This window comes from Venturia canescens, chromosome 4 (genome assembly GCF_019457755.1).
Source record: "Venturia canescens isolate UGA chromosome 4, ASM1945775v1, whole genome shotgun sequence".
NCBI classification, from domain to species: Eukaryota; Metazoa; Arthropoda; class Insecta; order Hymenoptera; family Ichneumonidae; genus Venturia; species Venturia canescens.
In genome coordinates this window covers 4,008,572-4,022,366 of record NC_057424.1, presented here as the reverse complement: position 1 = coordinate 4,022,366, position 13,795 = coordinate 4,008,572, and the positions used below count along the sequence as shown (strand labels likewise).

General features: G+C 36.3%; 4 protein-coding genes across 5 annotated transcripts; 2 read left to right on the top strand and 2 right to left on the bottom strand.

The window, feature by feature from the left end:
- Positions 1–51: 51 nt before the first annotated feature.
- On the top strand, positions 52–1,576 carry LOC122410053 (SOSS complex subunit C homolog). 2 transcript variants are annotated; one of them, XM_043418040.1, is made up of 3 exons: positions 52–288; positions 600–635; positions 1,293–1,576. In XM_043418040.1, exons 2-3 carry the CDS (start codon positions 608–610, stop codon positions 1,574–1,576), a joined length of 312 nt encoding a protein of 103 aa, XP_043273975.1. In that variant the 5' UTR covers positions 52–288; positions 600–607. The 2 variants fall into 2 exon arrangements, with proteins under 2 accessions (XP_043273975.1, XP_043273973.1); XM_043418038.1 differs by lacking the exon at positions 52–288 and having other exon boundaries at positions 298–635.
- Positions 1,577–1,607: 31 nt separating this feature from the next.
- Mettl5 (Methyltransferase like 5) lies at positions 1,608–2,636 on the top strand. The gene is made up of 2 exons (XM_043418037.1): positions 1,608–1,947; positions 2,288–2,636. The coding sequence occupies exons 1-2, from the start codon at positions 1,608–1,610 to the stop codon at positions 2,575–2,577; spliced, it is 630 nt and encodes a 209-aa protein (XP_043273972.1). The 3' UTR covers positions 2,578–2,636.
- Aldh7A1 (aldehyde dehydrogenase 7 family member A1) lies at positions 2,458–6,456 on the bottom strand. The gene is made up of 8 exons (XM_043418034.1): positions 6,097–6,456; positions 5,660–5,876; positions 5,258–5,445; positions 4,974–5,173; positions 4,729–4,844; positions 4,415–4,653; positions 2,922–3,182; positions 2,458–2,850 (listed from the first exon to the last, which is right to left on the bottom strand). Exons 1-8 carry the CDS (start codon positions 6,250–6,252, stop codon positions 2,638–2,640), a joined length of 1,590 nt encoding a protein of 529 aa, XP_043273969.1. The 5' UTR covers positions 6,253–6,456; the 3' UTR covers positions 2,458–2,637.
- A 127-nt stretch (positions 6,457–6,583) lies between these two features.
- ebo (ellipsoid body open) lies at positions 6,584–13,533 on the bottom strand. Its single transcript, XM_043418031.1, has 14 exons — positions 13,379–13,533; positions 12,733–12,936; positions 12,015–12,206; positions 11,400–11,559; positions 11,065–11,321; positions 10,714–10,877; positions 10,154–10,460; positions 9,785–10,046; positions 9,573–9,711; positions 8,888–9,243; positions 8,026–8,551; positions 7,660–7,938; positions 7,198–7,363; positions 6,584–7,083 (listed from the first exon to the last, which is right to left on the bottom strand). The coding sequence occupies exons 1-14, from the start codon at positions 13,379–13,381 to the stop codon at positions 7,009–7,011; spliced, it is 3,090 nt and encodes a 1,029-aa protein (XP_043273966.1). The 5' UTR covers positions 13,382–13,533; the 3' UTR covers positions 6,584–7,008.
- Between the last annotated feature and the right edge of the window lie 262 nt (positions 13,534–13,795).

The window sequence follows — 13,795 nt, the reverse complement described above, 5'->3', positions numbered from 1 at the left end:
GGTCGCGATTTTTTTTATCACGCATGCGTATTTCGCGTTTCCACAATATTGTTATTATTCCGAACTAGGGATTTGCGCTGGTATTTGGGGGGAAAAAACGTTTTGTTGTTCGTTGTTCATTTGGATTTTAATTCGCCAGAAACTTTTCACATATTTCGCAATGATATTAAATAAAAATGAATAACAATACTCAAATCAATTTCGCATCCAGTGAAAAATTGTTCGAAATAATTCAGATCAATAAAAAAAAACATAAAATTTGAATGATGATCCACCGAATTGTTGAATGTAACTATACTTCATTATTACATATTACACTAGAGAAAAAGAGAACTAGACATCAGGAAATTCAAAGGGAATAATTTAAAGAAAATACATAACCTCTCTTTTTTTTCTTTATCGTAGTATCTGCTCTTATACGTGTAATGATATTAGTCCAGGGGTTTCCGCTTTTAAAAAAAAACGGAATCTGGATTTTTCGTAAAAAACGCAGATAATATATTGTTTTTTTTTTTTACACAAAAACACCGATGTTTTGATCATCTTTAACTTGACTTTTTACAAGTAATTATTATATACGGTATTTCGAATAAACAAAGGATATTTGATGGCTTTTCCTCAACCGAATTCAAGAGGTAAGTTTTATCAATTGGCTTCGTTTGGTAAACTATGATGAACCGACAAATGTGATTAGAAATTTCCAAGAGCACATGTGATATAATGAAAAATGATTTTTAATTTCGTAATGATATTCGTAGATGTAAGCAATTAAAAAAATGTCTAAAAATTTGTCTCTAAGGACTCGGCATTTCTTTTTAAGTACCTTCAAAATACTCTGCAAAGTATCAGAATTTATTGTAGAAACCTTGGAAGCTAACAGAATTTTTGTATATTTTTACAAGAGAAACAAGCTGATAATAATATGCTTGCTAATAAGGAATTGAGATATGTTAAAAATTTCCTCAACTCTGATGCCTAGAGAACGTCGAAAGATTTAGGATTACAGAGAAACATTTTAGAAAACTTGAATCTCAATTTGAAAACATTGATCATGCGGCAATTAAATAATTTATCATACGATATTGGAATCAGAAATCGTTATTATCATTGAATATGTTATAATCAATAAAAAGGTGGGATTGAAAATTTTCAAATAGCCAAACAAGATGTCGCTATGAATATATTTTTTCAAATGTTTTGTAAAAAGAAAATGAGTTCTAGTTTTTAATTGATATTATTCAGAAAACAGTATTTACAATTTAAAATTAAATTGCAAAAATTGATAAAAACAGAACTCCAGAATCGCAAAATATTGGAAGAACTGCAGCTGAAGAAGCAAATGCTCCTGAAGCAGGGCGCAGCGCCATCCTTGGGAACGCCATTAGCCGCACCATCAGCAACATCGGCAACGAGTTTAGTGCCACCGGTAACGGCGGATGGAGTCGCTGCCATAAGTGCTTCGCAACGGGCTGCGCTGCACAACGCGCATGCTGCATCAGCTGGTTATTTCGTAACGCAGGATTCTTCTTTTGGGAATTTGATTCTCCCAGTTTTGCCGCGCTTCGACGGCAAATGACCACTGGCAAAAGTGATACTAATAAGCAATAATGGCGTGCATGCGAATGAAAGAATTGGAACAATATCTTCAGCAGTTAGAAGGCTTTGAAAAGCCAAAAATATTGCTGGAACAATATCCCACAAGCGCACACATTGCTGCCCATATTTTGTACACTGCACAATCGCAATTTGATGATATTGAAGATCGCTCTGTTGCTGATCTTGGCTCAGGTTGCGGCGTTCTTTCCCTTGGAGCTAAGATGTTGAATGCAGTTTATGTTCTTGGCTTTGAAATTGATCGGGATGCTGTTGATATTTTCAATAGAAACGCCTGTGACATGGAATTAGATGTTGATGCCATTCAGTGCGATGTTCTCCAATATTTACCAGGTACTAACTTTTTTCAAAACTTTTTTCCTCTTATCGAGCAATGATCAAGGTTCTTAAGCACTTCTTGCTTAAGTCTGGCGAACGCATGTTATTTTTTTGCTTTTTTCTCTCTGAGAATCAGGGGAGATTTTTTATTTATTGTTATTATATTTTTTTCACGTTGCAATACATAAATAAAAATTGCGCGGCTTATGTTGGTGTTCGGCATTCTATTTCTCACTCACAAATAGATTGATATTAATACTTTATCGTGCCTTAGAATGACCTTCAACAAATAATCGTAACTTTCCGAGTATTTATATTGTAATTGGTTAATTAACTAATTAAACAATACTTGCAGGAAGATTCGAGGGTGCTTTCGAGACGGTGATAATGAATCCACCATTCGGTACGAAGCGAAATGCGGGCATAGACATGAAATTTTTAGAAATTGCATCAAGACTCGCAACGAGGACGATTTATTCGCTTCACAAGACGAGTACTCGCGATTACGTGTTAAAGAAGGGACAACAATTGGGAATGAAAGGGAAAGTAATAGCCGAGCTCCGTTACGATTTGCCACAGAGTTACAAATTTCATAAGAAATCCTCGGTCGATATAAAAGTCGATCTTATAAGATTCGAGTTATGAATCAATCCTTTATAAATATGTATCTGTAAATATTAAAATTGACGTTAACGAGCTTTTAATTTACTCAAATTTTATACCCTGCGCGAGTGGTAATTCGTCCCCGTGATTTATCGTCACCGTCGCTCGTCGCATGTAACTTTTCCATGCGTCGCTTCCACTCTCCCGACCACCACCCGTCGATTTTTCGCCACCGAATGCTCCACCGATTTCTGCACCGCTCGTTCCTATGTTTACGTTCACAATACCGCAGTCCGATCCGTGTGGTCCGATCCACTGTAATTCAAAACAGTAATTATTCTGTCAACCCGAACGAAAAACGGATCAGATACTCGAGCTTATTTTACCTGAAAGACGTTGGACAAGTTTTTGGTAAACAAAGAGCTACTGAGCCCTTGTTCAACTCCGTTGTTCATAGCTATTGCTTCCTCGATGGAATTGCACTCGAGAACGTAAACAATTGGTGCGAACGTTTCTTTTTGTACGACGTCCGCAGTCATTGGTAAATCTGTTATTATTGTTGGCTCGACATAAAATCCTGGCCGATCTATCACGTTGCCACCGAACTCGAGAACACCGCCGCTCGCCACGGCTTTTTTAACTGTCAACTGTCATCAAATGTAATGAAAAAAAAAAAATTTAAATAGTTTTAAGGTAACTCCTGTACTGCATGCTAGTCAAATGAGTGCTAAATTTTCAAAACGCTTTTAGACCAAGTTCAACGTATCGATTAGACTTATTGTTAGTAGACAATATTGAAAATGATAGTTTTGCAAAACTATCAACTGATAGATGCATATTTACATGATGACACATTTTCACAGGTATTTTTCAAAGAATCATCTGTATTTTTTAACCGATTTTATTCCACCAAATTTCATTTTGTTCCTCAACTGATCCTCTACGAATTCACCACGTAGATTTTCCTTTAAACTCATTCCTTCAGAAGTTATGAATGAAAAAGTTTTTTCACTTAATGAACAATTAGCTGCAATAACAGTGAAACGATCAAGTTAAAAAAAAACAACTACGTGGTGGATTAATAAAGGACCAGTTGACGAACAAAATGAGACTTGTTGCAATAAAATCGATGAAAAATGGCAGATAATTCTTTGAAAAATACCAGTGAAATGTGTCAGCGTGGACATTTGCATTTATCAGTTGATGGTTTTGCAAAACTAGCGGTTTTTAATATTTTTACATCTTAATAAGATATGCTGTAATACAAATCCACTAACAATACATTTAATCGGTACGTTAAACTTGGTCTAAAAGCGTTTTGAAAATTTAGCATTCATTTGACTAGCATGCAATACAGGAGTTACCTTAAGCGAAAAAATTCTTTGTCAATTCTTGTCGATAGCATACTGAAAAGTTAAGATCCATTTGCTTTTTGGTATCTTTGCAATTTTTTATTTGCTTCGATAGGAACAAATTGCTTCCTCTATTCAACCTCGAAAAGAGATTTTATAGATAATCTTCGAATTAAAGTAAAATTCGATTCATTCGATTAATGAATTGTTGTAACAAATGGTTGCGTTTCAATTGGGGTGCTTAAAAATTTAACGATAAGTATTTATCTTCGAAATCCCCCATATTTCGAATCAAGTTTTATTCAATAGTTTTAAATTATTCGAAAAATTGTGCTCGGAAGAACGTATCCAATAGTCCAAAAGTACAGCAGTGATTTCATCTATTGAAACCCAATGTTTTCAGGACGAAATATAAATATTTAAAAGGTAAAAATGACTTTTTTCAAAATTCGATTTTTGGTTTCGAAAATATACTCAAAAAATCACCAGGATTTTTCAAAGACAAATTCATTGAAAAAATATATTACCGCATAACTGTCGACCGCTTGCTGATTGTGCAACGGCCCATACAACGTAGATTCGTCCAAAGGGTCACCAATCCTTTCGACAATACTTTTAAAGGCTTTTTTCAATCTTCTCAGAAAATCTTCCTTGATTTTTTTGTCAAGGATCAAACGTCTGGTCGTGGTGCATCTTTGTCCAGCTGTGCCAACGCACGAAAACACAGCTGCTCTGACCGCCATTTCAAGATCGGCGTCAGCCGCGACTGCAACACAGGACAAACTTTTCCTATTATTTCCACTAATAAACAATTTATTTGGGAAAAAAAGTCACGAACTACCTATCAGTGCGTTATTTCCTCCGAGCTCGAGTAGGGACTTTCCGAAACGCTCCTGAACTTTAAGGGCGACTTGCTTACCCACTTTCGTACTTCCCGTGAACGAAATGAGCGGGAGACTATAATAAAAACAAAATCATTTACTTTTTTACATTTTTTGGCAAAAATTTATAATTAAGAAATAAACGAGAAGGTGAAAAAAAAAAATCACGACTTTCCAGGCAAATCCTCTGCAATTACGAAGTTACCGTTTATCTTTGACCAAAGTCTCGCCGACGTCCGCTCCACCGGTAACCAAAGAAGCTATCGAACCCGAAATGCCGTTCCGTTCGAGAACATTAGCAATGATTTTAGTCGTTGCAACCGAGACGAGGGGAGTCGTAGGCGAGGCTTTCCATACTACAGCATCCCCGCAAACCATTGCTATTGCACTGTTCCAACCGTAGACCTGAGAAGATAGTCATTTTCTTCAATGAAAATATGGATGCAATAACGGAAGATGCTTAAAGCGTTGATGAAAAATGGGACCGACCGCAACGGGGAAATTGAATGCGGAGATAACGCCAATGACTCCGAGTGGATTCCATTTTTCGATGAGGGCGTGATTTTTCCTTTCCGAGGGATATACACTTCCCGGCAACATTCTCGACAAGCCAACAGCGTAATCGCAAATATCGATATATTCTTGAACTTCGCCAATTCCTTCTGGCAGTATTTTACCTGAAACAATAAGAATACTGATGCAGCAGAGAAGTAGATACAGAAATGAGACACGTTCGTTGATACAAAAATTTCACCGCATCGAGATAAACGCGATTATATTTTCATACCGCAACAAAGTTTAATGCGACGAAAGAAAAAAATGGTTAATTATTTACCTATGAAAATTGTCATCGTTGGGTTTGAGAACGTTAATTTTCGGTTACATATTTACCCATTTCGAGCGAAACCAGAAGACCCAAAGGTTTCAGATTTTTCCTGAGCTCGTCACCGATCTGGCGAACAATTTCACCTCTTGCTGGTGCTGGAATCGATGCCCATTCCGGCCATGCTTTTCGTGCTTCGCTTATGGCATTGCTCGCCTCATTTGTGCTTGATTCTCGAACTTTTGCTATCACCTTTCCAGTGGCCGGTGAAATCGACTCGATCATCTTGTAATTCGTTAAGATTTAATGAGTATTTTGAAGAAGTAATTGAAATAGAGATATGTTGATTGAAATGCGAGTAATCAGTGAAACCTGAGAAATATGACACTCGAGAAAATAATTGTCACTGCACGATTTTCTAAACTAATAAAGCATAATATTTATTTTTCTCCTCTAAACTGAGATTGGGAGTAGTTTCCACGAGTAACGATTAATTAAAATTTACCTTGCCCGAGCCTCCCCATTTCCCATCATAAAATCCCAAGTTTTCTTCTGTGATACCCAACTGTTTGAGAAAACTGTATTTTGAATCGTTGACCAAATTTCTTGTCAACTGAAAATTCGTTTTACATATGACATTTTTGAACAATTGTCGAGACATCGTGGAATATCACTGAAGAATCGTCTAATTATACTCGTTGAAAAATCTCTTGGCTCGTTGAACCAAGTGAAGAGAATGAACCGAGAATAAGATTGTAGCTTATCAAATCTCGACCCCTCTCCCACTCTCTCTTTCTATGCTTGTGTTTGGAGTATTTATCAGTATAAGATGGGATGAATTATCAGCACTCGCCGAGAAGAGATTTATCGAAAAGCCAGAGCAATTATTGCTTCACTGAAAAGAAAAGAACACAAATTTAACTTTCAAAGGGAAAGCAAATAAACAATAAAATAACTAATGGAGGAGACACTCAAAAAATTGGAAACTCATCTGTAGAGACCAAATTTATTCGTTTTCACAAACACGTTCTCGTTTATTTTTTTTTTTTCGACGGCGAACAAAAATACTCTCCACTCGTGTTTTCGAAATCAAAAAACACGCGCAAAATAAAAAAAAAAAATCAATTATCATTTCTTCAATATAAAAAAAATCTATCTTTCTCGATAAAAAAGAGATGCATTTCCGATAAATTATATTTCAAGAATAAAAAAAAAACTTTTATTCGTAACAATGATTTTTTGAGTCGTGAACACATTTATTGATGTCACTTCGAATGTCATTTTTCTCAACCGGCAGTGCGTTTTGAACGACAACGCAATTTTCAACCAATAATCCCTGACAATTTGGGCAATGAGAAAACGATTATCCAAACCCCGAATGATTAATCATTCGAATTATTGATCATCGTTCGAAAATTTAAGTTCGGCACATTTGATAACAACGCAGATCGGAAACTAGACGCAGCACGGATCTCGTTAAAGTTGGTTGGTCCTGGAAGACAAAATAAAACACAACGGTTCAACAAAATGAATGCAAAGATTTTTTAGAGGGACATTGAAAAGTAAAAAATGTCTTGACATTGATAAAATCAATGTAAATATTCACCGTAGATTTGTCAAAATTTTCAAGCAAAGTCACGCGCTGCCCATCGTCGAGACCTTCGCAACTCGTCAAAAAGTTCGGTAGAAAATTACCGAAAAACGATGCTATGTTTACTGACGCAAGACTGTGAATCGCAACGGCTATCTCGTCCGCCAGTAAATTGTGAGACCTGGAAAAATGTTTAAATGGGAAAAGCCCGTGCCAAAATATGGAAAATTTTCAAAACAATTGGAAACGCGATGGCTTCTGTAAAGAGTCTTTGGCAGCGAACTCGCTTTCATAAATGTGCTTATCTCCGAGTCGCTACCGCGACTCTAGATTTATCTTATTTTTCGTAAATCTTTTCAACTGATTTGATACTCGAATCAGAAATATTCAGCTGCCAAAAAATATTTCAGTTTTTTAAAAATGATTTATCATAATATTCGTTCGTTATTCAAATGTTATCTGTTCTGGTTGAATTACCGTTGAAAAAGAACGGTGAAGAGGGCCATAAGAAAACGCTCGAGAAGATGACTTTTGAAAACCGATCGTTGGTATAGCCGCCATCGCGAGTTCAATTGCTCGAGAGACTGAAGACTCTGACGGAATATGTTGACGTCTGGTTGAAGAAGAGCCTGTCCAAAAGCCTCAAGTATCGCAACCAATTCTTCCTTGTGCTCGACCGGTTCGTCACCGTCTGGATGACCGAAAGTTCGTAATACCGAGGCGTTGTAAAAGTATTGCCATCGGTGCATCAAAATACTGTAATCAATTGCTCGCTCAATTATTTAATTGGAAAGTAACAACTTTATTTTTATATCTTTTATATTTCAAGAGGATCGTTCATACCTGTGAAAAAGTCGTAAAAGGACGAGAGTGGTGTCAGGATGCGATGACAGATCGTTGCCAATAGCGGGCCAAACTTGCCCTAAACAGAGGCTGGTAACAGAAGGAACGAAAGCTTTGAAAGCGCTGCTCGGTGCGGAAACAACGAGGATCAAAATTTCGAGCAACTGATCGAGCGCCGGTCCTGCGGTTATATTTTCCCGAGTATAAATTAACAGCATTCCTTGTACTGCATTTTGGGTAAATTCCGGGCCCAATTGCTGCTGGAGAACAAGAAACGTTGCGTGAAGAAAACTCATGAGATTCTCGCACGTCGATTGCGAACGTATCAGATGCGGTAAAAGTTCCAACACCCGATTCACCGTCGCTTCAAGACACGAGTGAAGCATTTTCTTTATTGTACTCGAGGACGAGCAACAATCTTCAAGCATTTGTGTTATCGGTACTATTGCCGAGCTCACTGTAGACTCTGATGGAATTGTTTGTCCGTGATGACCCAGCGGCTCCGACAGAGCCATTACCATTGTTCCTGCAGAAAGAAAAGTTCTCTCTTCAAATGTACATTCTTGTTTATTCTTGAAATAATTGCGTTTAGTACCATTGAATAGCGGTTTGATTGTGACGCCCTTGAGTGAAAAAAGGTCTCAGTGCTCGAAGCTTTTGGAGCAATTTATCGACAAATAATTAAGTACTTTTTTATCCTGACTTGATTTAACGATATGACAGATGGCAATGGAAACAATTAAACAAAGAATTTCCTATAGTAACGACTGAATTACGAATCAAACAAGTTCATTTGTTCCATTAGTAATGTTTAAATTCAGCTTTTGATATTCTCGTTAATTCATTCAAGTACTTTACAAACCCATTAATCGCTGTCGTACAGCAGCATCTCCCGAAGCCAAAACAATGCCATTAACCAAAGCTCTTCTTAATACTTTCACCGTGTCAGGCTTGGAGCAAGGATAACTTCCGACGCAAAGAAGGTCCCTAAAAGTTGTTTGATCCCACAAATTGGGACGCAAAATTGCGGTGACGCTCTGCAACAAATGCGCAGCCGAGTGTATCAAATTCGAAGGTGGTACTTCACAACTTCTTGAACAAGTCAATGCCCACATGCAACACTCGACACAACGGTGACAAAGATTTTCCTTCATTTTCTCCGGCCTTTTCGCGATCCAATGACACCAAGCTTGTAAAGATGCCAAAAGTTGAGAGTGTCTGAAAAATGTGAAAAATTAAATGTTTCCTTGAATTCATTGATTAAATCATAAACGGATTTTTTTTTCTCCTTTTTTCCCCCCATTGCTGCAACTCGAAGAAATTTTTATATCGATTCCTTTTTCTACCGGTAACGATTCGAAAATGGCTTCATTTTCGAAATTTAATAAATTAAAAAAGTTATTAACATTTTATCCATCTCAAAAGTAAGTAGATCGAATGAAACTTTTTCTATTGAGAAGATATATTGATTGATTGAAATATACAGAAAAAATATAGAAATATTGTGCAAGTCCAAGCATATACTCAAATCTCGATGCGACACTTACACTTCGATAAGATCGAGAACAATCGCGGCTGGTTGAAGGGCTGCTCGATACAACTGATTGTCTCGAGCGAAATCGCACGCGTCCAGGGTCTGTATAACTAATTCTCCACCGAGCGACTGATTCGATTCTTCTTCGTCACCTGTTAAATTTTTTCTCATTTAAACGAATCGCATCAGGAGTAGAATGTATAGTTTTTCTTTTATTTTACTTGCCAATAAATAAAGTATAAAGCCTCGCAAGTGCTTGAGTCGTTGATGCGAGGTCCCGAAGATGAGCATGAACATTCGAAGCTTCATTGTCATTCAATAAAATCACTTGTCCGTTCGAAACTGCCCCACCTAATTCACCGTAAATCGTTAAATCCTGTCGCCAAGAACGGTAGAGCAATGTGAATATCGGGATTGGTGCTATGTCTGCTATTTTTGCCAAACATTCGATGTTACATCGTAAAAAATGTTGCCATTCAGTTTCTTCCTAAAATAAAAACACAATATAAATACGTTTGATTGTAATATTGTCGTGAAATTATTTGCAGATTTTAAATTTCATCAAATTCAAGGATTCAATTGAATATTCCATACGTTCTCGTCCAAAATTTCCGTGTCTAAGGTCTTGAGCGTGCGCGCGTCAAGTTTGAAACTTATTTTTTGAAAAATACGTTCACCAAGCGCGAGTGCAACTTCACCGTATCGCGATTGTGTACTCTCTAATAGAACTGTCCAAACTTCGAGGCACCGCAGATAACCACTGATCGTCGAACATTGTTGAAACGTGTGATGATAAAGAACCTCGAGAAACGTGTTAACTGGGAATTTTGAGCATGATTCTACTCTCTTGAGATGATTCGTCACGAATAATTGCAAAAATTCCGTCGTTTTCTCCATATAACTGGAATTGTGGTAAAAATATTCATTATCGTTTCGTTGATTTTCTATGAATAGAATGCTTAAATCTAGTAAAGTATTCTTAGCCGGGGTAAAGAAAAAAATCCCCACGAGAAAACAGGAAATCCACAAATGCAGACCACAAAAATTCGAAAGTTTAGTCAAAACTCGCTCCCGCACATTCTGAGTTATACGAATGAAAATTTAATAAATTATGTTTCAACTGTATAGAATTTTTTTGTGTCGATTGAGATTACCTTTCGTCTATCGAATCCAAACGTTCCATCAATTGAAAAAGTCCAACTCCATTCTCAAATATTTGCAGAAGTAGCCTATCCGTGATATTTGGCGAGCATGGCCTATATAGTAATTCATTTACCGTTGACATCGCTTTGACTGCCATTTCTATTTGTCTACTATTCTGAAAAGCCACGAAAAAAATGATTATTTAGCAATAAAAAGGACTAATTATTATTTCGAAGACCTATAAAATAATGGCTGCAAATATTTTGTAATAACTTTGAAATAGCGAATGATCAGCCTCATTTCTTTAATCAGTTTTTCCGAATATAATGTTCACTGTATCGAAAGAAGTAAATTCATTTTACCATCGAGTCGTGATATTTGGCACAAGCAAATATGGCATTAAGGAGATTTTCAGAAATTAGATCGGTGGGAACGATCCAGCTGAATAGATGGGCCAAAACTTCGAGGATTGCAATGCAAACCTCATTGCTTCCAGTGGCCAGACCCTCGACATCGAGTACCGGCCTAACGGGTGGTAAACTTTGCCCACTGGTAGGCGACGGAGGAGGCGTTGCAGTTCCTGAACGATTTTGTCCTTTTGTTGTCTCGTTCAAAAGTCCTGAGAGCAATTTTTCCTATTTTACATTACGACCACTCATGTCAAGTATTTCATTGATATTTTTTGGGATAAATTTACCAGTCAAAGTGTCCATCGTAACGGAAGCTTGGGCGCTCAGCAATCTCAGTAATTCAGTCTTTCTTTGTATTGGCAGATCTTCTCTGGGCGTTGCCAGTTCCTCGGAGGCCGTTTTTAAATAAACAAGACCCAAAAGACGCGTGTGTTTGTGATTCAATAACTGTAAAAAATATCAATTTTACAACGAAAAGTGCTCTTTTGTTCCTATTCCGTAAAAAAGTATTATTTCAACTATGCAATTAATTAATTATCAGATTCAGATGCGATAAATTTACTTATAAAATTGATATTCTGCAGTGTGGGATAGTAAAATAATAAAACACTGAAATTAAAATCAGTAACCTCCAATCAGAATACCAAAGTTAGATAGTATTCTAAAGCAGCAGAGGAATTTTGAAAAATTCTCCATGCAGCTGAAACGCGTAGTAAGCATAAATGAGAAAAGCTGGAAACAATAACTAAAGAAAATACGTTGGAAAAGAATTGTTCATAATTTGCTAATTTTTGACCCCTGTTACAGCAATTCTCCTCCATATATGTGATTATTATAAGCATTTGTAATAGTCTTGAAAAGCTCTTGTTCTACTTGATTGAGTAATAAAATGGAATTAATACCTGTAATATATTGGGAAAAAAATCTGGATAGAAATGAGGCCAGTCATGTTTGGCGATGTCAACAACAAGCTTCACAACTTTGTTTCTTACAAACGGCGCAACCCTGTGCTCCAAAGACAGAGTGTATAGAGTTGATCTTATAAGGGCTCTGGCTTCCCAGGGCAGAATCGGCCATCGCCTTCCAATGGTCGTCTGTATGAATATTTATAATTATATTAAGTTTCCATTCATTTAATCAAAATTACACAAATAAATGAAATCGTATATTCCCTAAATCTGAAGAATCGTTTATCTATTTTGAGCGTTCATAAAAAAACGAATATCTTTGGAAGTGACAATAAAATATCCTTCCAAATACAAATTAACTTGCTTATTACTCCCATTGGCATTTATATATATTTTTGGCTGCCCACTTAAAAAGAACTGGGTCTGTGAATTCTTATTCAGCAAAAAGTGAGCGTTTCAAAACAATTATGTCTATTTGAATCATAGTTTTTAATAACACACAAGTTTCACTTTTGTGAAATCAATATATTTTAACAAATGACAAAGCTGTCCGAAATAAAAAGGATTTTTTTCTCCGATATATTTTACTCTGGATTTCTTAGACCGAAATATGTTCTTCTAGGATTAATTACAAAGATAGATAGTTCATATTCCAATTATTACTTAGTTAATGACTTTCACTGAGTTAATTCAATATTGATTTGTTTCTTACCTCCAGTGTGGAGAGTGCAAACATACTGACATAATGATTGTTTGTGGATGATAAAAAATGTAGACACGGCTTCCATGAAGTATTCTGAGAGGTAAACTCATGGAGACTCTGTTCGATCGTTCGTATTCGTTCGTTGGTCGCACCGCTTGAAAAGAATTCTGTCATTAGATGCTCCAATCTCTGCAGAGCTGCCGCATCATCGTCCTTAAAAAAATTCCAATAGAAATCAATTTTTCTACTCCACAGATTAAATTTGTTTGAGAATTCCGATTTTTGGGAGAGAACATTTCTACACAGCATTGGATTGTCAACGAATTTTTTCAAAACCGAAAGTATAAAACTGGAAGTGTTTCGTTTGAGTGACCGAATAAAGGCTCTGTAAAATTACAAATTGAAATATTTAAACTAACTGTTTTTAGCAACAGACGAAATGAATGAATAAAAGAATTTTGTTTTTCTAGATGTTTTTTTTCTATAAATTATCTCATCTTGAAATAAAGCAAATTGAAATTCGAATGGAAGGAAACAGAACGCTAACCTAAAAAGATTCAAAGTTCTAAAAGGTTTTCGAACAAAAATATTTTGTTTTCTTGTACTTTGAAAATTTATGAAATCGTTCGTGGCAATGTGCACTTAATTTGTTTACCATTTTAGGCTGCTGAAAACAGCTACTTAATCGTTATAAAAAGGGTTAAATACATTAATATATGGGACGAGGTTAGTTTCAGTATCCTGGCAGATGTCAAACAATCTCCCCAACTCCTCCGCCTTAGCCTCCCTCCGCGAATCACATACGTAAAGACGTAAGTTACGTTTCAAAAATTATGCACGCCTCAGCCTTCTACTTGTCAGCATTTTATTCAACTGCAAAAAATAATCCGACTATCACAACCACGAAGCTATAGGAATTTATATTGTTCACTACGGTAAGATAGGAAAAAATATCTGCTTCATCGACTCGTCCTTCTCACTTCATTTCCAAATAAATATAAAAAATGTGATTTGATTATTAATTAAAAAATTGAAGACTTATTTCTCATAAAGCGTAGTCGGAACCGTAAGT

Bases quoted from the DNA above. Each gene is read 5' to 3' on its own strand.
- LOC122410053 (XM_043418040.1), top strand. From the start codon at position 608: ATGGCTTTTCCTCAACCGAATTCAAGAG. The intron at 636-1,292 runs GTAAGTTTTATC...TGATAAAAACAG, and splicing joins TCCTCAACCGAATTCAAGAG to AACTCCAGAATCGCAAAATA.
- ebo (XM_043418031.1), bottom strand. The intron at 11,322-11,399 runs GTAAATTTATCC...AATTGCTCTCAG, and splicing joins TACGATGGACACTTTGACTG to GACTTTTGAACGAGACAACA. The intron at 10,878-11,064 runs GTAAAATGAATT...GTGGCTTTTCAG, and splicing joins CCAAATATCACGACTCGATG to AATAGTAGACAAATAGAAAT.
- Mettl5 (XM_043418037.1), top strand. From the start codon at position 1,608: ATGGCGTGCATGCGAATGAAAGAATTGGAACAATATCTTCAGCAGTTA. The intron at 1,948-2,287 runs GTACTAACTTTT...CAATACTTGCAG, and splicing joins TGTTCTCCAATATTTACCAG to GAAGATTCGAGGGTGCTTTC.
- Aldh7A1 (XM_043418034.1), bottom strand. From the start codon at position 6,252: ATGTCTCGACAATTGTTCAAAAATGTCATATGTAAAACGAATTTTCAG. The intron at 4,845-4,973 runs GTAACTTCGTAA...TTTTTATTATAG, and splicing joins ACTTTGGTCAAAGATAAACG to TCTCCCGCTCATTTCGTTCA. The intron at 4,654-4,728 runs GTAGTTCGTGAC...CCTGTGTTGCAG, and splicing joins AGGAAATAACGCACTGATAG to TCGCGGCTGACGCCGATCTT.